The following is a 22,837-nucleotide window of genomic DNA, read 5'->3' on the forward strand; positions in this document are numbered from 1 at the left end:
GCCTGGTTGCTCCTAATTAAAATATTACAGTGGGTTGTGTGCACACTTCTAGTGGTACCTTTGAGATAATGTGATGTGCAATTAGTAGATACTGGGGGTAATTTGCTTGATTTTTGGCAACACAGTCTGCTCTGATAAGGCTGAGTTCTGTAATGGAGGTCACATTTAATTACCCTCAGGTGGAAATGCATGGTACTAAATCAATCCTGTTATGACTGGATCCCTGGTCAAAAAGTTCTCCTAGCAATAAAGCATCACAGAGGGCCTTTTTGTGGCTTTGTTACTCAAAATGAAGCTAGTTTCCTGAAGACACCTGGAGGGCAGAAGGGCTCTGCAGCGGGACCTTGACCGCCTGGACAGATGGGCAGAGGCCAATGGGATGGCATTCAATAGCTCCAAGTGCAGGGTGCTGCACTTTGGCCACAACAACCCCATGCAGAGATACAGGCTGGGGTCGGAGTGGCTGGAGAGCAGCCAGACAGAGAGGGATCTGGGGGTACTGATTGATACCTGCCTGAACATGAGCCAGCAGTGTGCCCAGGTGGCCAAGAGGGCCAGTGGCATCCTGGCCTGCATCAGGAATGGTGTGGTCAGCAGGAGCAGGGAGGTCATTCTGCCCCTGTACTCTGCACTGGTTAGACCACACCTCGAGTACTGCGTTCAGTTCTGGGCCCCCCAGTTTAGGAGGGACATCGAAATGCTTGAGCGTGTCCAGAGAAGGGCGACGAGGCTGGTGAGAGACCTCGAGCACAAGCCCTACGAGGAGAGGCTGAGGGAGCTGGGGTTGTTTAGCCTGGAGAAGAGGAGGCTCAGGGGTGACCTTATTGCTGTCTACAACTACCTGAAGGGTGGTTGTGGCCAGGAGGAGGTTGCTCTCTTCTCTCAGGTGGCCAGCTCCAGAACAAGGGGACACAGCCTCAGGCTGCGCCAGGGGAAATTTCGGCTCGAGGTGAGGAGAAAGTTCTTCACTGAGAGAGTCATTGGACACTGGAATGGGCTGCCCGGGGAGGTGGTGGAGTCGTCGTCCCTGGGGCAGTTCAAGGCAAGGTTGGATGTGGCACTTGGTGCCATGGTCTAGCCTTGGGCACTGTGGTAAAGGGTTGGACTTGATGATCTGTGAGGTCTCTTCCAACCTTGGTGATACTGTGATACTGTGATACTGTGATCCCAAGATTATAGCCTGGTCAAGGAGCTTGCAGTTGCAGCTCAAGTGGAATAAAGGAAGGTGGTGAGACACTGGAACGGGTTGTGGACGTCCTCTTGCTGCAGGTGTTCAAGGCCAGGTTGGATGAGTCTTAGAAAAACCTAGATCTAGTGGGAGGTGTCCCTGCCCATGGTAGGAGATGGGAACTGGATGATCTCTGGGGTCTTTTCCAACCCAAACCATCCTATGAATCTAAGAAGCTGGAGTCACTTTGCTGTCAGCAGTCTCTATAGAAAACTGCTCTGTGTGGAAATCAAGCACAAAGTACCACAGTATTTCCTTGGAGAGCTGGCCATGCTTCTCATTTCTTGCACTGATTTGGAAAGCCTCCCTCACTATTCTGTCCTAGTGAGGTTCCCCAGAGGGGATCTGGTCAATGCTCTGCAAGAGGTAAAGGGTGGGGGGGCAAGAGGATGTGGACAGACTCTTGTGAGTGGTGCCCAGTGACAGAACCAGGGGCAACAGGCACACACTAGAGCCCAGAAGGTTCCACCTGGGCAGGAAGAGAAACTCGTTTGGTGTGAGGGTGCTGGAGGGCTGGAGCAGGCTGCCCAGAGGTTGTGGAGTCTCCTTCTCTGGACACCTTCCATCCCCTCTGGCCATTGTGATGCTGGGCAAGCTGCTGTGGATGCCCCTGCTTTTAGCAGGGGATTTGGACTGGATCATAGAATCAACCAGGTTGGAAGAGACCTCCAAGGTCATCCAGTCCAACCTATCACCCAGCCCTATCCAGTCAATTAGACCATGGCACTAAGTGCCTCAGCCAGTCTTTCTTGAACACCTCCAGAAATGTGCCCTAACTCCCTGGGCAGCCCATTCCAATGGCAAGTCACTCTCTGGGAAGAACTTCCTCCTAACATCCAGCCTATACTTCCCCCAGCACAACTTGAGACTGTGTCCCCTTGTTCTGTTGCTGGTTGCCTGGGAGAAGAGACCAACCCCCACCTGGCTACAGTGTCCTTTCAGGTAGTTGTAGACAGCAATGAGGTCACCCCTGCTGTTCTATGGACCTGTTGTGAAAACTCCTGTTTCAGAGTGTCCCCAACCTGCTGACTTGACATCTTTTTTCTCCCCAGAGTGAAGACAAGCACTTGAACCACTTCTGTGGCCTGCTGGGTGTGGAGCTCAGCCAAATGCAGCACTGGCTCTGCCATCGCAAGCTTGTCACTGCCACTGAGACCTATGTGAAGAGCATGTCTGTGCAGCAGGTGGTGAATGCCAGGAATGCCCTGGCCAAGCACATCTATGCCCAACTCTTCAACTGGATTGTGCAGCACATCAACAAGGCCCTGCACACCACTGTCAAGCAGCACTCCTTCATCGGTGTGCTCGACATCTATGGGTAGGCTTGGGTCTTGCTTGTCAAGATTAGCCCTTCCTCTTTGAACTTTTGGTCTTGGCTTGTGGGAGGTGGTAGGAGTGGTAGAAAGGGATGCCAAAAATTACTGTCAGGTGTGGTTTGCAGTTTTGGTCCTTCTTTAGATAGGATGACCTTGACCTTGAAATGGTGCACACAGGTCTGTTTGAGCACTGGCCTTTGGCTTTTGGGTTAAGTGACCTGTACCTGGGGACTAACTAGCACAATGAACCCCAGTACAGGTTAGGGGTTGGTCTGCTGGAAAGCATCTCCATGGAGAAGGACCTGCAAGTGCTGGTGGACAGTAAGTTATGCATGAGCCAACAATGTATCCTTGTGGCCAAAGGGGCCAATTGTGTCCTAGGGCTCATTAAGAAGAGTGTGGCCAGCAGGTTGAGAGAGGTCCTCCCATGGTGAGGCCACATCTGGAGTATTGTGTCCAGTTCTGGGCTCCTCAGTTCAAGAGAGACAGGGATATACTGAGGAGAGTCCAGCAGAGGCAACAAGGATGACCAAGGGACTGGAACATGCATCCTGTGAGGAAAGGCTGAGTGACCTGGGACTAATTAGTCTGGAGAAGAGCAGCCTGGGAGGAGACCTTACTAATGTTTACAGGTATCTGAAGGGTGGGTGTCAAGAAGGAGCCAGACCCTTTCCAATGCTGTCCTGAGACAGGACAAAGGACAATGGATACAAACTGGAAGATAGGAATTTCCACCTCTGCATGAGAAAAAGCTTCTTAACTGTGAGAGCCTTGGAGTAGGCTGCCAAGAGAAGCTGTGGAGTCTTCTTTCCTGGAGACTTTTAAGGCCCATCTGGATATGTTCCTATGTGACCTTCCCTGGGTGATCCTGCTTTGGTAGGCAGTTGGACCTGATCTCTGGAGGTCCCTTCCAATCCCTACTGTTCTATGATTTACCTGCCATGCTGTCCCCTTTTGAGATTTCTGTCCCTCGTGCTGTTTAAAGCATCAAGCTTGAAGCTGATGTAAAGGTAAAGGTGCTGATGTGGAGGATAAACCTTGCTTGTGTACCAGGAGCTTTCTTTGGAACTCTGTGGCAGTGGGGTAAAGCTCAGAAAGCTTTGCCATAAGCAGGGGGAAGGCTTGAGGTCTGCATCCTCGGGAGCAATGGAGTGCTTTAAAATACAAGTTGCCCAGGGTTGCCCTGACACTTGAGTACTAGTTTATGAGGAGAGGTTGAGGGAGCTGGGCCTGTTTAGCCTGGAGAAGAGGAGGCTCAGGGGTGATCTTATTACTGTCTACAACTACCTGAAAGGGCATTGTAGCCAGGTGGGGAGTGGCCTCTTCTCCCAGGCAACCAGCAATAGAACAAGGGGACACAGTCTCAAGTTGTGCCAGGGTAGGTATAGGCTGGATATGAGGAAGAAGTTCTTCCCAGAGAGAGTGATTTCCCATTGGAATGGGCTGCCCAGGGAGGTGGTGGAGGCACCGTCCCTGGGGGTCTTCAAGAAAAGACTGGATGAGGCACTTAGTGCCATGGTCTGGTTGATTGGATAGGGCTGGGTGCTAGGTTGGCCTGGATGATCTTGGAGGTCTCTTCCAACCTGTTTGATTCTATGATTCTATGAAGAGGGATGTGAGACTTGTATGTTAAGAGTTTGTTTTAGCTAAGTATTACAAATAAGTAGAGAGTGGAGGAGAAGGGAAGGAGTTCTGTCAGTTGTGAGGTGGAAAAGGAAAGAGGTCTTCCAAGACTTGGGTTTCCCCTTCACTCCTTCAGCACCATCCTGTTTCTGTTTCTGTTTCTCTGGGGAGCAGGAACAATGGAGATGTCATAGGTTGCCCAGGGGGGCAGTAGATGCCCCATCTCTGGAACCACTCCAGATGAGGTGGTCTGGGGCTCTGAACAAGCTGCTCTAGCTGAAGAGTGTAGGGGAGCTGGTCTAGATGAACTTTATAGGTCTCTTCCAACACAAACCATTCTATGATTCTGTGGTCCTGACTGTGACAGCAGTGACCTGCTGTGCTCTCTTAGTGCATGAAGTTGCTCTTTGAGTGCAGGAGGTGTGATGGACAAGTTGCATCACTCCAGGAACTGGCCCTTGACCCAATGCAGTTGCTGAAGTTGCTCAACCCCAAATCCCATGTAATAGCAGACTGCTTATAAGCTCTGTTAGCTCCAGGTGAACCCGAAGTCCAGCTTGAAACCCTGCCAAGTGGTCCTGGGTCAGCTTCAAGAAGCTTTTGTGACTCTAATGACTACACAGTTACTGAAATTTGGTCTCATGTATAGAACCTCTTGTGGGGTTTCTACAGCTTCTGGTGTTGGGGATGTTGATTTTAAAGTCTACTAGGTAGGCACAGCAGCATAAAGGGTGAGAGGAGTCCAGTGCCTGCTCATCTAAGTCAGAAACTGCTACTACAGGAAAGGTTTACAGGGGCACTTGTATCAAGGAAGATGAAAATACAGTCCTCTTTGTTTTGGGATATTGATGGGATGGCTCAAGTTGGAGAGGTTGCTCTCAGAGGTTTGCAGATGTCTGGGCTCTCCTTGGTAATGTAACACAAGACCTGGAACATCTTAAATCATTATCTGGAAGTGGCAGAGTCTGATGTGAAGACTTTGAGGTGGAAAAGCTGTTTCTGATCATTATCTCTGCAGACAGAGACTCCTGCAGGCTGGGATGTGATAAATAAAGCTTTGGGATGGAGCTATGGACAATACTGGGTCACTGCAGAAAATTGGATGTCTGAGAAAACCAGACATGGGCTTTCAGAAATCGGAATCAAAGGAGACTTGAGGATAACACTCATGAAAGATTAAGCTGGGCTTGAAAACCTGTTAGTGTGGAAGGGAAAAAACCTCCCTGAGCTGCAGGTCTGTGCGTCATGTCCAGTGCGTGGGCCAGCAGATGCTTTTATAACGCTGCTGTCACCAAGGAGCACAGCATCTCATTTGTCACAGGGACCTGCAGCTCCTGAGGAGAGGCAGGTTTGCAGTGGAAGGGTGTCCCTGCTCCAGGCTGTAGCGTTTGTGTGTGACTCTGATGCTGTAAAGAGACCATAAATCTCGTTCAGAAGGAGTGTCACTGTCTGAGTGCTGAGTAGTTAACCGTCACAGAATCGTTCTGGGTGGAAGAGACCTTTCAGATTATCAAGTCCAACTGGTAACCCAGCACTGCCAGTCACCACTAAACCATGTCCTTCAGCACCACATCTTCATGGCTTTGAAACCCCTCCAGGAAAGGAGACCCCACCACTGCCCTGGGCAGCCTGGTCCAGGCCTTGACACCCCTTTTGGGGAAGTCATTTTTCCTCACATCAATCCTAAACTTCCTCTGGTGCAACTTGAGCACATTTCCTCTTGTCCTGTCACTTGTTTATTGGGAGATGAGATCAACACCCACCTGGCTTCATCCTCTTTTCAGGGAGTTGTCGAGAGACAGAAGGTCCCACCTGAGCCTACTTTTCTTCAGGAGGACAATTTAGGGACCTTGAGCACTAAGCTGGAAAGGCAGGGAGTTTACAGGCATCCTTCACTATGCATCCTGTCATCCAGAGAGCACCTCAGTTATGGCACATCTGTGGCAGGACTGTCCCCATGGGTGGGACTTCTAAGGACGAGATCTAAATGAAGTGTACAGAGGCTGTGAGGTTTGTCTCCTGTTTCTCTCCTGCTCAATTCCATATCCTTAATTCTCTCTTAAACTGTGGTGAGAGGCTGCAGCATTAAAGAGCTATTTTTGTACTCATGTCCAGAGAAGGGCAATGAAGCTGATGAAGGGTCTGAAGAACAGGTCTGGTAAGAAGCAACTGAGGGACCTGGGGTTATTCAGTCTGGAGGAGAGGAGGCTGAGGGGAGACCTTCTGGCTCTCTACAACTCCCTGAAAGGAGAATGGAGCCAGGTAGGGTTGGTCTCATCTTCTGGGGAACAAATGACAGAATAAGAGGAAACAGCCTCAAGTTGTGTCATGGGAGGTTTAGGTTGGACATTAGAAAAACTGTCCTCCTCAGAAGGGTTGCCAAGGCTGCTGAGGGCAGTGGTGGAGTCCCCATCCCCAGAGGGCTTTCGAAGCTCTGTAGCTGTTGTGCTGAGGGTCATGGATTAATGGTGACCTAACAGTGCTGGGTTACCAGTTGGACTGGATGAGCTGAAAGGTCTCTTCCAACCAGAGTGATTCTGCGATGGAAACTCTGTCATCTGCTGTAGCAGCAGCACTGAAATCCACCAGGACTGTGTATCCATGTGGATTCCTGGCCTGGGAGAGGACAGTGTGTTTTGCTTGTTTTGCCCTGTGAAGGGAAGTCTGAGCACCCAGGCAGCCAGCTGTGTGCTGGACGTATTTGTGAACTGAAGAATGCCAGAGCCGCCGCAGGTTTAGGAGGGTCATGCAGCAAAATGAAGAAGAGGAGAAAAGCCAAAGTACAGCTTTAACCTCCTGACACGGGCTCACAAGAGCTGTCCCTGAGCTGGGATGTGCCTTCCTGGGAGCTATGGTGGTGGGATCAAATGCTGAATCCAGGACCTGCTGGAAAGGGCATGTGTGTAGCTGGTGACCAAACCACCACCTTCAGTTAACAAATTTAGCTGCTGGGATCCCCTTAATTCGTGACTTAATGGTGTTTCCCTTGGAGTTGATGTTGTTCAGCTGCTTTACCCTCACTGGCACTCACTGGGAGGGTTCATAAATGACATCTGGTGTCTCTGCAGTGAAAAAGAATGGAGTTTCCACTCCCATATCTTCTCATGTATCACCTTCTTCCATTGTGTTTTCCTGCCTAGCTTGCTTTGCCTCTCCAATGTGAATTAAAGCTTTTCTTGCCCCACTGCTCTGGTCATGAACCTGAAGGAATTGTTATTTCCGAGGAGTCCTGGGAAAATCATGGCCCTTGAATTGTCAGAGCTGAAGGTGCTGATCTGCTCAGTGCCATGGCCATGCAACCAAGATCAAGCACAGTGGGAGTTCTTCAGGGGTGCATTCAACACTGAGGCTCTGGCCATGTGTTTCATACAAGCATTCCCTATCTCCAGATACTGGATTTTGTTGTGTCAGACACTGTAAAGCTCAGTTGCTGTGGTGGATTGAACATTCCTAAGTACTGATATAGGCTGAGCAGTGACTGGCTTGAGGGCAGCCCTGAGGAAAGGGACCTGGGGGTACTGGTGGACATAAGGCACCGATGTGCACTTGCAGCCCAGAGAGCCAACCAGATCCTGGGCTACATCAAGAGAAGTGTGGCCAGCAGGTTGAAGGAGGTGATTCTCCCCCTCTGCTCCACTCTGGTGAGACCTCACCTGGAGCACTGTGTCCAGTTCTGGAGCCCCTGTTACAGGAAGGACATGGACATACTGGAGCGTGGCTAGAGAAGGACCACAAGGATGATGGGAGGGCTGGAGCTTCTCTGCTATAGAGACAGACTGGGGAGCTGGGGCTGTTCAGTCTTCTCAGAGGAGAAGGCTCCGAGGAGACCTTATTGTGGACTTCCAGTATCTGAAGAAAGCTGATAATGGAGTTCTTAGGCTGCTGGGTAGTGATAGGACTGGGGGGAGTGGAGCAAAACTAGACATGTGTGTTTTCAGATTGGATGTTATGAAGGGACTCTTCTCCAAGATGCTGCTGAGACACTGGAACAGGTTGCCCAGGGAGGTGGTGGAAGCCCCATCCCTATGAGTTTTTAAGGTTCGGCTGCATGTGGCTCTGAGCAACCTGATGTAGTGTGAGGTGTCCCTGCTCATGGCAGGGAGATTGAACCTAGGTGATCCTTGGGGTGCCTTCCAGCCCTGACAATTCTGTGATTCTTTGATTCTCTGCTTGACACGGGCTGCACAGGCTCCAAAAGCAGCACCCCCAGGGCAGGTCAAGTGAAAGCAGTCCCAGGTCACCTGGAGCACAAAAGTTGCTCCTCCGTCCCAGTCTCCTTTTCCCCTTGCATTTTTACATCATGTTTGCCCAAAGGCTCAGGGATTTTGTATGGTGAAGGCCTTAGCACTCTGCAGTGCCTGAAGAGTAACTGCGTCACATTCAGCTTTAAACCATCATGGTCCATTTGTGGCCATGATGGTCTTAGGCTGAAGGTTGGACTCAAAGATCTTAAAGGTCTCTCCAATCTGAAAAAATTCTGTGATTCTATGATTCATAACAGCCAGACAGTTCTCAGAAAGTACCAGAAATTCTGATCTGTTTCTTTGTAGAGGGGGGAGGAAAGGGCTTTATATCATAGAATCACATAATGGTTGAAGTTGGAAGAGGCTTTGAAAAATCATCTAGTCTAACTCCCCCTTTAAAGGTCCTTTCCAACCCAAACCTTTGTATGATTCTCTTCTATGGAGATGAAAATGTTGCTTGATACTGGAAGCAAATGGTTTATGCTAGGGCTTAGTGGTGGTGTTGAACAAAGAGATGGTTTTCAGGTGTTTTTTTTTCCCCTCTGTGTAGTCTTAATGCTAATCCAGAATCTGGGCGGTCATGTGCTGACTTGGGTGCCAAAGCCCTTGAGCAGGCTGCCCAGAGAGATCATGGAGACTCCTTCTCTGAGGAAATTCCAAACCCACCTGGATGAGTTCCTGTGCAACATGCCCCAAGTAGGGGATGCTGCTTTGGCAGGGGGTTTGGACTCAGTGAGCTGCAGAGGACCCTTCTAATTTCCTCCATCCTGTGATTCTGAGTCCTGGTTTCCAGTGTGGGTGGAAATGTGCTCACTGAGTGTGATTTAAACCTCTTCAAGGAAAACACTTTATTGATGGTAGAATCACAGAATGGTTTGGGTTTGGAGTGGCCTCTACAGGTCGTCTAGACCAACCTCCCCTGCACTGACCAAGGACATCTTCATCTAGAGCAGGCTGCTCAGAGCCCCAGGCAGTCTGATGCTGAGCATTTCCAGGGAGGGAGCATCCACAATCACTCTGGGCAGCCTGGGACAGGGTGTCACCACTTTCAGTCTCAAAATTTTCTCCCTTCTTTCCACTCACAATCTCCCTCTTTCAGTTTCAAACCATCACCCCTTGGCCTCACACAGCAGGCCCTGCTCAAAACTCTGTCTGCAGCTTTCTTCTGGAACACTTTAAGTCCTGAACAGCCACCAAAAGGTCTCTCTGGAGCCTTCTCTTCTGCAGGCTGGACAAGCCCAACTCTCTCAGCCTGGCCTCCCAGCAGAGCCTTTTGAGCCTGGCCAGCATTGCTGTGGCCTTCTCTGGTCCCTCTCCAACAGGTCCCTGTCTGTGCTGTGCTGAGAGCTCCAGAGCTGTCCCCAGCACTGCAGGGTGGGTCTCAGCAGAGCGGCAGAATCCCCCTGCTGGGGATCAGCCCAGGACACAGCTGGCTGTGGGTTGTAGCAGACCTTTGTTGGTGCCATGAAGCTGCTATCTCAGCTCCAACAGCAGCCATTGCCCCAGCAATTATTTCACTGCTCTTTTTTCATTCCAGCAGTCTATTCCTTAAGCACAGAGAGCCTTGCCACTTCTTCTGTTAGTTTAATCCTTAACAGTCATGTGTCAAAGACTTTTTTTTCCCCCTCAGTGTTCCAACACCGTCTTAAAAATAGAATTCTAAGTAACATAATTCCCTATGGTAGTTGAAAAATGTTCCTTCTTTGAAGAACAAGCCTGACTCTGTAGGTGTGATGTGCTTCAGCCCTGGGGGCTCCACTGGTTCCTTGCTGCTTGCCTGGAGTTTGTGTTATTAAAGCTGCCTACTTTTCCCATTCTGATCACAACTAGGGAGCCAGTTTTGAGCTTGGTCTGGAGCTGGCCAAGTGACCTGTGGAAGAGTGGGACAGTATTTTGGTGAGGAGAGCTTGGCAAGTGCTCAGATCTCCTAGACCAACACCAACCTCCCTCTAAGGAAGGTGTTGGGAGCACCATTTCTCCCTCTGCCTTCCAGAAGTCACTTGCTTCCAGACATGCATCTAATTTTGGTGCTAGCAGGCATGTGATATGGAGACTGTAATTACAAATTTGGTATCTTCTTTTTCTGCTCTATTAAACTACATTGGTAGTATTGGGCATGGATCTTCTAAGACAGCAGTGATTGTTTCTCCAACACCTTTGCAGTGAATCATAGAATGGGTTGGGAGGGACCTTTAAGATCATTTAGTTCCAACCCCCCTGCTATGGGCAGGTCACCTCTTATTAGACCAGGCTGCTCAAGGCCTCATCCGACCTGGCTTTGAAAACGTCCATGCTCGGAGCCTTCACAGCTTCTACAGATAACCTGTTCCAGTACATCACCCACCCTCACAGGGAAGAATTTGCTCCCAATGTTTGATCTAAGTCCATCTTCTCCCAGCTAGAAGCCATTGCCCCTCATTCAGTCACTCCATGCCTTTGTAGTAAGTGCCTTTCCAGCTCTTCTGCAGCTCCCTTCAAATGCTGGAAGGCTTCTCTAAGGTCTCTTTACAGCCTTCTCTTCCCCAGGCTGAGTTCTCTTAGCCTGCCTTCTTAGCATGGTGTTCAGTCCTTTGCATCTTTGTGGTCCAAATACCTGTAGACTTGTTACTCATTGTATTTTACCCTGAGAGAGGCTGTTGTGTTTCTCATCTCAGTCATCACAAGCTCCTGCTTGGGGGGCAGCTACAGTTGTACCAACTACCTCATTCACACCTGGCAGAGGAGACCTCTTGAGTCACTTGGGTTGTGACCAGAAAATACAGGTATTTTGGGGAAAGGGGAATAAAGTGTACATCTGGGATAGCAGGAGCACAGAGAGGTGGTTGAATAGCTGCTGTTCCCTGTCATGCAGGTGACACCATTGCAGAGGAAAGGAGATTCTGAGATGAAGCAGTGCTTAATGCTGATTTATTCATTGCTTTGCAGGTTTGAGACTTTTGAAGTGAATAGCTTTGAACAGTTTTGTATCAACTATGCCAACGAGAAGCTCCAGCAGCAGTTCAACTCGGTAAGGTCAGCTTGGAAACGTTCCACAGAGCTTAGCAAAAACCGTAGCAGGGCTGGATTGGGCTATGTTGTGCTCCTGCTTAGAAAGGCTTTTGCCTGCAGCCTGGCCAGCATGAGCGCAGGATTTGGGACCATCTCTCCCCATCAGTGACTGTGTCTTGCAGTTGAAACAAATATTTCTGTCAAGACCAGCCCTGTGGAGAAGGCCTTGGAAATGCTATGGGGTGCAGAACTGGCCATGAGCTGACACAGAGTGCTGCCAGCCCAGAGCCAGCTGTGTCCTTGGCTGATCCCCATCAGTGTGGGCAGTAGGGGCTGGCAGGTCTGGAAGGGCTGTGCTGTAAGGCCACGTTGAGAGAGTTGGGTTTGTTCAGCCTGCAGAAGAGAAGGCTCCTGGGAGACCTTCTGGTGGCCATTTAGTGCTTCAAGAGGCCTCTAAGAAAGCTGGGGACAGATGTTTTCTAAGGGCCTATTGTGACAGGCCAGGAGGTGGTGGTTTGAAACTAAAAGAGGGAGACTGGAGAGAAGAAGCATTTCGTGATAAGACTGGTGAGACACTGGCCTGTGTCTCCCAGAGAAATTGTGGATGCTCCCTCCACTGAAGTGTCAAGGTGAGATTGTTTGGGGCTCTGAGCAACCTGCTCGAGTTGCAGATGTCCCTGCTTACTGCAGGGGCGTTGGACTAGTTCCAGCACTTGAATCATTGCTGTCACCTCCTATGGCCCCACTCCAACAGGTCCCTGTCGGTGCTGTGATGAGGGCTCCACAGCCGGCCCCAGCACTGCAGGGGTGCCTCAGCAGAGCACAGCACATGAAGGTGCTGAAGAGAGATGATGCACAACTCAGGTCAGAGCACATCAGAGGGGCAGAATCTCCTCCCTGCCCCTGCAGCCCATGCTGCCGGGGACAGCCCAGGTGTGATGGTTTGGGTGTTACCTGGCCCCCCCTCCCCCCCCCTTTATGAAATCACCCAGACTAGACTCAGCTGGCTGGAAATTAAGGAATGAAGCTTTATTATTAACAGTTTAGCACAATATACAAGCAGATAGTTACAACATATCACAAATATATACAGAAACATACAACTTAAAAGTGATACTGAAACCCAGCAGCCCTCCCAGAAACCAGAGTCCCCAGGAGGAGCTCCCAGCCACCCTTCCACCTCCTTTCCACCCCTCTACCTTATCTCAAACTTTGCCTTATGTGCAAGGTGAGTTTGGAGGATCGGCCAGGGGGATTAGAAAGCAGAAGGGTTAGTTACACAGAAAGCAGGCCAGGGAGAAAAGTACAGGCACCAGCTGCAACAGAGACACACTGTGTCATCTATGTTTTGTGTTCTTGTTTTTGTGCATCTCAGCAAGCCTATGAGTGAAGTAGACATCACCACTGTTTTCCTTTTCACAGCCTGTAATCTAATTGTTCTCACTGAAATATTGCAGCTAGCCTCAAATTAGCACACCAGGTCATGGCTGGCTCTGGGCATGTCATGTCAGCTCATGTCCTGCTTTCTACCCACCAGGACTGGACACACTCCCCATTTTACCCTTGAGCGTGCCTCACAAAAGCCTGAATTTCTTTAGTATTGTTAAATCCAAGCACTTAACTATGGTGGAAATGAAACCAGCAGGAGGCTGTCTTCTGCTTTTATTGTTACCAGGGAAAAATTCCTTAGTTTCAGGTTAGAAGGGAAAACTTGTTAAATCTGAGCAGCTAAATACCTTGGCTCTCTGAGACCAGCTCGTATGCACGGAGATGAACATTTACAGTCTATCTACTGTGTCAGATTGCTGCTGCTAGAAATGAAAAGTAAGTTATGGATTGTGTTGGCACTCTTCATATCTTTCTTAGTTTGTCCAGCTATCACTTCTGAGGCTTCTCAATTCAAACTCAGAGATGGCAAGTTTGAAGAAATTAAAAAGAAAAAAAAATCTCTCTTTGAAGTGGAAAAAGTGTGTTTGAAAAACTGTTTTTTGAATATGCTTAGAGGATCCCAGAAATAGCCAGAGGCAATTTATCTCCTAGGGCAGAGGTCTGAGATCTATAAGCCGTGCAAAGATTTATGTCTTTTAATCAGGATCTGCACTAGAAGAGTTCCTAAGCCAGACAGAATCTTCTTCTGTTTGCCCTTCTGGGACACTGAGTGTTCTTTGGGAAGCTCTGCTTGCAGATGGGGATGCAGAAGACCAGCCCTGGCTGGCTCCAAGCTTGTGACTCTGCTGCAGGTCGCTGCTTTATTCAGCAGAGCGCTAAAGGAGAGAGGGATTTTTCTCAGCCCGAGAGACAGATATGTCATTGCCATTTCAATTTGTGTCTTCCCCCTAGATGGGTTGACAGCTTCACTCATTTTCAGCTGAAAGTCATTTTAAAGCCTTATTTTTTTTTTTAATCTCCTAGTGTAAAGCTTTTATTATCCTTGCCAGAGGCCTGGTGGTACACAGCAGGGCCTGAACAAAGATGTACATGAGGGCACCTGAAGTTCTATGGCTTCCGGATGTGATCTGCTCCAGTGGGTGAATGGGAAAGGGGCTGGTGCTGTGCTGGATTGAGTCACAGTCATTAACTCTGCTCTTTTCCTACTCTCAGCATGTGTTTAAGCTGGAACAAGAAGAGTACATGAAAGAGGAAATCCCTTGGACTCTGATAGACTTCTGCGATAACCAACCCTGCATAGACCTCATTGAGGCAAAACTTGGTATCTTGGACCTCCTGGATGAAGAGTGCAAGGTAAAGAGGACCAGCCATCTTTTTATGCCTTTCATTTTTTATGCATTTCAGTTTCTGTAGAAGGGCAAAGAATGGGATTTAACCTTGCAGGAGAGTGAACATCTCCTTCACATCCATTGCTGGAGTGCTCATGGCAAGGATGAGCTATTGGTGTTTGCGCTAGGACCACTCAGAGCCTCCTTGGGTGATGTTTTCTACCAGCCTCGGTATCTGCTTTCAACATGTTTTTGCCAGAGTTCATGTTTCTGTCTTGAGTCTACGTAGGGATGGTCATTGCTTACAAGTTTTGATTTCTTCAGTGTTATCCAGCAGCTGGAGTTCCTCCTTGTCCCACAGGAAGCCGAAGTCCTCTTGCTACTGCTGCTACTGCCAGATAGCTACTGCTACTTTGGCTAAAGTTGATTGTGTTTAGTGTACAAACTTCAGATGTTTGTGCCACTGGGGAGTAGTTTACTGTCTTTTACCTTCTATCTCATACCAGACTAAGTTAAATCCTGCTTAAAAGCTGAGAAGTAAGGCCAGAACTGCAAACCTTCATGAGAATCCAGAAGAAAAGTTAGACTCCTTCACTCATGAAGGAGTTCAGTCCTGAATTACCAAATGCCATGAATCCCAGACTATTTGGTTTGGAAAAGATACTTAAAGCTCATCTAGTCCAACTCCCTGGCAGGCTGCAGGGACATCTGCAACTAGAGCAGGCTGCTCACAGCCCCTGACAACCCAGTCTGGAGTGGTGCCAGGGATAGGACATCTACAACCCCTCTGGGCAATCTGGGCTGGGCTCTCACCACTCTCGGTGTCAAACATTTCTTCCATCTCTCTGCTCTGAATCTCCCTATTTTAGTTCAAACCATCACACCTGAATGTGGCTACCTGGTGGAGCCTCAGACTGGTTTTGCCATGGCATGTTCAGCAAGTTGTCTTTGGGAAGAGTTTCCACCAAGTTGTGGATATATTCTGTGTCAGCCAATGTCTTTCTGTTTGGGATTTGAGGGTTTGTAAATGAGAACAGGGAAGGGTGAGGCAAGGAGTGGGGGAGAAGGATGAAGCAGGGATGGGGCCCTTCACCATGATAGCCAAGGTGTTGAGAAGGATTCTTGTTGGCACTGAGGGATCCACAGGGATGGGACAGACCTGGTGGCCTGAGGACAGGAGTGTCATGTTGCATCAGAGAGAAAGATTTTGGATCCATTATTTAGATTAATCCCCTTGATGGGATTTAAGGAGATGTATGACTTGTCCTTGCCTGTGAGGTGGCTTGTCAAGTGGCTTCTCTCCTCATTGCAACAGGGCCATCTTCTAGATGTGACAGAGCTGCCCCAACTCAAGAGCTCAACCTTCATCTGAGGTGGAGACACTCCAACAGTCTCCTTGTCATGAGCTGGAGTTGGGGCTTCTCAAATCCAGTCTTGGGAAGATTCATTAGTAAGAAATTAAACTACATTTGATGGCCTCTAAATCAGCATCTTGGCCAGTGCCAGCTCAGAAGGAGGTCAGATTATTTGCATGATATTCAGCACCATTTAATTTTGTCTTTGTGCTATTAAGACTTCAGGCTTAAACCAGCTCCTAGGTGTTGTGAGTGCTATACAGAAGGTTCCCTTCATGCCAAATTGGCTGATAAAGTCCTTTGCCCCTCTCTGAAGACCTGGCACTGTTTGCTACTGGTGGTAACTGGATAGAGCAATTCCCATTGATCTGCCTGGTGCTACTTCCTTCATCTGTGGGGTTTTTTTTTGACCAAGAAAATGGAACACAAGGTCTGTTCCCCTGTTGACATCAAGCTCTAATGAAAGTCATAGAATCATAGAGTGGTTTGGGCTCTAAAGGACCTCCAAAGTTCATTCTGTCCAAGCTCTGTGCAATCATCAGGGGCATCCTCCACCAGATTAGGTTGCCCAGAGCTGTGCTGACCCTGACCATGAACATCAGCAGGCAGGAGGCCTCAGCTACCTCCCTGGACAATCTGTTGTAGTGTTCCATCACCCTCATGGTGCAGAACTTGTTCCTGCTGTCCAATCTAGATCTACTCTTCTCTGATTTCAAACCATCATCCTTCATCCTATGTCTTGACACCACTGAGACAAGAAGGGGATAAGGCAGGGTTGAAGTGGGACTCAGCAATAAAGTCAAGAAGGCTCTTGAGTTGAGGTTGGATTTTTAAGGGCTGAACCTGTCTCAAAAAGGCAAATGATAAAGCCCCAAGCTCTGAAAAAAAAAAAAAAAAGAGATTTTAGGGTATATTTGGGTGGTTTTGGACAGCTCTGAGGTCTTAGGAGTTGGAAGCTGTTGTGCAACTTACTGAGGTCAGAGAGGCCTTCTGGAGTGGTCCAATGCCCAGCACATGTGGTCCAACCTCCACTTATGTTCCTGGTCTGGCTAGGAAGTCTTACAATGTTCATGAGGCTGTAATCTTGGAGCATTCAAAGGACTCTTATTCCCTTTTCTCTTTTTCCCCCATTTTCTCCCCCCATTCATTTTATTTTCCTCCACCACCCATTTTATTCCCCCCCAATTGTATTTTTCTTTCTTCCCCATTTCCTTTTAATTCTCACCTCCATTTTTTCTCCCCCTCCATTTTATCTTCCTTTTTCCTCCTCATTTTCTTTCTCCCTCCCCATTTTATTTTCCTTCCCCTCCCCATTTTCTTCCCCCTCACCCTTTTTTTTTCCCTTTCCCCCCCTCATTTTTACTTTTCCTTTTTTCCCTGACCTTCTCCTTTCGTCTCCCATTTCCTGCACCAGAATGAGACCTCTTAGTTTTATTTTAGCATACAAAGATGCTGGAGGAACACCAAGAGTTCATGTCTCATGCAAGGAGGTTTTGCTGGCCCAAACCAAGGCCACCATGACAGGCACAACTCTGAAGTGTAGCACAAGCTACAAGTGTAGCTTCAAGCCTGAAGTGGAGGGAAAGAGGTGGAGAGCATCCAAGAGAACTGTGAGCTGTGAAATGTGGAGTGAGTCAGCACAGGACAAACAATGATGGTAGGAAATAGTCTGGGGTAAGAGCAGAGCCCTTGAGAGCAAGGAGAGCAATGTAGAGCCCATCAGGACAGAGGTGCCTTAAAATGAGATGCTGTCTTATGACAATCCACTAGTAGGAAGTCGGGAGCACACATGGAGGATGTCTAGGATAGCTTTGGGATATGGTTGGCCTTGTGGAAGGAATTACTTTGTCAGAAGGGACAGCAGACTTCCTAGGAAGACTTTTGAATGCTTTGTGTTGGAGAGAATACAAGAAGAGAACTTCAGTACTTTGGAGAGAAGGAGCCAGTAGGGGTTGAATTTTCAAGGGACTTTAATTGTCCTCTCAGGTTATCTTCATTTGGGATGGGAGTGGGAATGGACAAACTAGTGAAAAACTGTCTCCATTGCCATGAAGCACACCCACAAGTGTTTGATGAAGGGCAGGCTGGTTGGATCAGTCACATCTCTGTCCAAGTGGATGTGATTATTACAGATCTCAATGAAATTCTTTCTGCCAGGGAGCAATGTGACCCTGTGGCTGCCAAAGTAAGATATGTCTAAGCAAACCCACAAACTCCCTCATCTCCTTAAGCTCTCCTGTGGAAACATCTTGTCTTTCGTGGCACGTTGCCATCGTGTCATGCTGCTGATGTGCCAAAAGCCTTTACTAATGCTGTTCGAAAGGCACTCTTTCACCTTTCCTGTGTCCTTCTGTCAAGTGCCAGGAACACCCCACTCTGCTTTGAGCAGGCCCATGCTCAGTCCCCACTTCTCTCCACACATGGCTGTGCACTTGGGTATCCAAGCAAATGTGTTTTCATTGTCTGGATTTGTTAGTTTTGTGAACACCAGAAATCAGCACACTGTTTTCCTGTGCCGCCTGGTCCTATCCAGGGGCATTTCTTCTCTGTGAGCAGACACATGGAGGCTGGACCTCTGGGCTTTCCTTTCAGCCCAACTGCCTCATCCTCCAGCAGAATAACCTTGCCTATATCATGCTGTCAGCTTGTATGACTTTAAAGCCTGGCATATCACTTGCAGGGGAACGTGTCTGTGGAGCATGGAGGAAGCCCAGGCTCTGTTCAGGCTTTAACATGTGTGGGAATGATGAGGAGAAATGAAAATGTCAGTAACTCCTATTGTGATTGCAGAAGGTTGACTTGTATAGAATCGTGGAGTTGTTTTGGTTGGAAGAGACCTCCAAGATCATCAAGTCCAACCATGAACCCAGCACTGCCAGGTCACCACTAAACCCCTCCCTCAATACCACAACTGCACAGCTTTGAACCTCTCCAGGGATGGGGACTCCACCACTTCCCTGGGCAGCCTGAACCAGGCCTTGACAACTCTTTCAGGGAATAAGTTGTTCCTCAGGTCCAACATAAAACCCCCCTGGCACAACTTGAGGCCATTGCCTCTTGTGCTATTTCTTGTTCTGTGGTAGAATAGACCAGCCCTCACCTGCTCCAGCCTCCTTTCAGGTAGAAAGCCTTTCTGGTAGAGAGCCAGAAGGTCTCCCCTCAGCCTCCTTTTCTCCAGGCTGAACAACCCCAGACCCTTCAGCTGCTCCTCACAACACTTATGCTCCAGATCCTTCACCATCTTAGCTGCTCTTCTCTGGACATGCTGCAGCACCTCATGTCCTTCTTGGAGTGAGGGGCCCTTACATCATGACACTTCAATTTAGCTTTGTTGCTTTTTATCAATTGTCCTACTCTTGAATGTGATAGTGGAGAGAATCTCACCCTTAAGTCCAAGGAGCTCTAACATCTCCTTGGCTGTCTGGTAATTGCTGTGGGCTCTTGACCTTGGGATGCTTCTTGGACTTGAGCCTAGCAGGTGATGTTGGCCATGCTGGGTAGGTTTGATTTTGGTTTCAGTAGCTCCTGGCATCTAGGAGGACGGTGTATGGAGATGGGAGATGCTGCTGGCCTCTTCCTGACCTATTTTATGTGGAGGTATGATGAAGGCAGAGGAGCAGAAGCAGTGACCTGATGAAATTACTGCTGTGAGGTTTTCCCTGTGTGGAGATTTCCATACAATACTTGCAGAGAGTCAATTTCCTCTTCCCCATCCCCTAGTGAAGTCGTCTGCTGATGAGATAGTCTCTAAATAACTTTTTCAGGGGCAATAAAGGCCTTAATCTCCTAAGTCAGTACCAGAAGCTCTTCTAACAGCACAGATAACAGCCCTGTGTTAGGTCTTATCTCCAGGACCTGGTCCTTATCAGGTGCTTCTCAGGCAGATAAAAATACCCTGGCAGCACAACAGCGGGCAGGGAGCAGAGCAGGTAGGGACAAACTTTCTGGGAGACAGGACTGTGATAGCTTTGAAGTTCAGCTGGGAGATAAGCAGGTTTTTCAGCAGAAATTTGGGCTGGGAGACAGCATAAATCTGCTCTCTGCAGCATCTGGATGCTCAAGTGGTTGTGGTGCTTCTGCTCTGCAGCTTGGTCCTGAGCAGAAGACACTTAATGATAGCTCCAGATAGGATGTTTTTACATCTAAATATGAAATACAACTGATGGGACTAAACCCATCTGCATTTATCTAACTCTGTAATTTAAACATGCATGTCTGTCTCCCATAAACAAATGTTGTACATAATGCATAAATAAATGCCTTTTAATATTTAACTCTAGTCCTGTTTCTGTGTGGATGCATAACTGACTGCACTTAGCCAGCAAAATACAAGTAGAATCATAAAATGATTGGGTTGGAAGGGACCTCTAAAGGTCATCTAGTCCAACCCCTCCTGCAGTCAGCAGGGATGCCTCCAACTAGAGCAAGTTACAGCCCCAAACAACCTCACCCAGGATGTTGCCAGGGATGGGGCATCTCCCACCTCTCTGGGAAACCTGGGACAGGCTCTCATCACCCTCACTCTTAAACATTTCTTCCTTCTGTCCACTCTCAATCTTCCTCTTTGAGTTGAAACCATCACCCCTTGGCCTGTCACAACAGGCCCTTAGAAAACATCTGTCCACAGCTTTCTTAGAGGCCCTTGGAAGCACTGCAAGGCCACCAGAAGGTCTCCCTGGAGCCTTCTCTTCTGCAGGCTGAACAAACCCAACTCCCTCAGCCTGGCCTCCCAGCAGAGCCCTTCCAGCCCTGCCAGCATTGCTGTGGCCTCCTCTGGCCCCGCTCCAACAGGTCCCTCTCTGTGCTATGCTGAGGAGTTCAGAGCTGTCCCCAGCACTGCAGGGAGATGTCTCAGCAGAGCCACACAGGTGTATCTGGGACATTGCTGCTTCATTTACTTGAACAATTCTTCCAGTGACAGGATGTGCTGGAGTTGCTTATCCCCGTGTCTGTAACCTTTGTGATATATTTTGGGTTGCTGTCATGAAATCAAAGGCTGTTTTGTAGCCTTTCAGTGCTGTTGGAGAAATATTTCTCAGCTACCTCAAGTTTTCCTTCTTACTGTTTGCTGCCCCTGATTCCTCTGTCACTTTTCATCTAAAGGCCTATGTAAAGACCTGACAAATGATCATAGAATGACAGAAACATTTGGTTGTGTCTTTTTTATTGCTGTACCATGGCCAGATTCTTCCAAGGCCAGGCCCATGTCAGTCTTCTCCCTCTGATTTTAGTGGAAATAAGATGCAGAAGCATAGTTTGGCATCCAGAAGATAAGGCAAAGAGTACCTGGAAATCATTTGACTCTGGTAGGAGAAGGATGTGCATGGAAAGCCCAAGCTTGAGGTTAATGCATCTTGCATTTGGAATCCAAGCAATCCCACTCCAGCCTGCTGAGGTGCAGAAGTTCTACCACTTTATTGCTATTTTAGTATTGCTATTTTAGAATTGCCCTTTTATTACCATGGTTAGTTTCATAGAATACATCAGCACACTCTCCAGGTGATGGGAGATGGTCTTTGTTCCTCAAATATTCCTGTAGCCCACACAGACTCCAGGAAGCCCACAAGGATGGTTCCTCCAAAAACCACACCAACCTCCTTTTTCATGCCTGACCATGACTTTCTGGTCCCATTTTCTTCCCATCCAGGTTCCCAAAGGCACTGACCAGAACTGGGCACAGAAGCTGTACGACAGGCACACCAGCAGCCAGCACTTCCAGAAGCCCCGCATGTCCAACACCTCCTTCATCATCTTGCACTTTGCTGATAAGGTAACTGGGCAGGTGTCATGTGAACTAGAAATGGGAAATGCCTCTGTGGGATTAAAAGGGAAGATGCAGTTGTGTCCAGAGGAGGGTCATGAGGATGATCAGAAGGCTGGAGCACTTCTCCTCTGACAACAGGCTGAGAGAGTTGGGGTTATTCAGTCTGGAGAGGAGAAGGCTCTGAGGAGACCTTATTGTGGCCTTCCAATATCTGAAGGAGGCTACAAGAAAGCTGGTGAGAGACTTTTTAGAGAGTTGAGTAGTGATAGGACTTGGGGGGAATGGATCAAAGCTAGAGGAGGGGAGATTTAGATTACACATTAGGAAGATGTTCCTTACCATAAGGGTGGTGAGAGACTAGAACAGGTTGCCGAGGGAGGTGGTGAAATCCCCATCCTTGGATGTTATTAAGGTCAGGCTGGATGTGACTCTGGGCAACCTCATCTAGTGGAAGGTGTCCATGCCCATAGCAGAGAGGTTGGAACTGGATGATCCTTTGGTCCCTTCCACCTTCCAACCTTGTCAGTTCTGAGTTTGTAGCAACAGTGAACTGCTTTTTGGTGATAAGGGTGGCTGGTTGTGGTTCAGTGCTTACATCTAGATCAACTTGGAGGACTTTGTGCTGAACTTGAAATAGTTGTGCTTTCCAGAGGAGAGGAAAATCCTCTTTCTCAAAGCTGTGGCAAAATGACCTTCTGACTGAAAATACATTGGAAGAGGGAATGACTTTTTGAAGAGCAGGGGCTGTGAGTGTCAGCAAGGCATGTGTGGAGTGGAGCATGTGAGACGTGCCCTGGGCTGATCCTACCCAACTGAGGGAGCAGACACTGATAGTGAGGCTCTCAGTGTAGGTGTCTGGTGCTGTGGGATCTTGTTCATGGGCTCCAGCTTCATTGAAACTCTAAGGTGACAGGCATCACTGACAGCAAAAAAAGAATGTTGAAAACTTGCAGTTAACCAAAATGTCTTTATTAGAAAGGAAAATATGAGACCAACCTGGAAATGTGTCCGAGGATCCTGAAACGTGGAATCATAGAATTGCTTTGATTGGAAGACAGCTTTAAGATCAAGTCCAATCATTAACCCATCACTGCCATGTCACCACTAAACCATGTCACTCATCACCACAGCTCCACAGCTTTGAAATCCCTCCAAGGGTGGTGACTCCACCACTCTTCTGGGCAGCCTGGTCCAGGCCTAGAGAGCCCCTTCAGGGAAGAAGCTGTTTCTCATGTCCAGACTAAACTTCCCCTGGCACAACTTGAGGCTGTTTCTTCTTGTCCTGTCATCTGCATTTCCAGCCTCTCTGCCTCAAGCCTGGAGCCTTCATGGTGGTGTTGTGACCAAAGTGCAGGACCCAGCACTTGAGCTTCATCCCATTGACCTCGACATATAGCTCCACCCTGGCCAGATCCTTTTGTAGAGCCTCCCTACTCTCCAGCAGACCAACTCTCACTCTCAGCTTAGTGCCATCTGCACACTTAGTGGTGGTGCCTCAATCCCCTTGTCCAGATCACTGATAAAGATGTTGGACACAACCGTCCCCAGCACTGAACCCTGGGGGACACCAGTGGGGACCAGTCACCGACTGGACTTCACTGC

The 22,837-nt window shown here is 48.5% G+C and overlaps 1 protein-coding gene across 1 annotated transcript in view; it reads left to right on the forward strand.

Moving 5' to 3' along the window:
- The window catches only part of MYO5B (myosin VB), a 208,613-nt gene that overhangs the window by 88,298 nt on the left and 97,478 nt on the right, over positions 1-22,837 (forward strand). The window contains exons 10-13 of the mRNA XM_064176833.1: positions 2,281-2,546; positions 11,337-11,418; positions 14,001-14,141; positions 21,119-21,241. Coding sequence (XP_064032903.1) covers positions 2,281-2,546; positions 11,337-11,418; positions 14,001-14,141; positions 21,119-21,241 — 612 coding nt within the window. The remainder of the gene's footprint in view (positions 1-2,280; positions 2,547-11,336; positions 11,419-14,000; positions 14,142-21,118; positions 21,242-22,837) is intronic.

The sequence above is a fragment of the Pogoniulus pusillus genome, chromosome Z (assembly GCF_015220805.1).
Source record: "Pogoniulus pusillus isolate bPogPus1 chromosome Z, bPogPus1.pri, whole genome shotgun sequence".
Lineage (NCBI taxonomy): Eukaryota > Metazoa > Chordata > Aves > Piciformes > Lybiidae > Pogoniulus > Pogoniulus pusillus.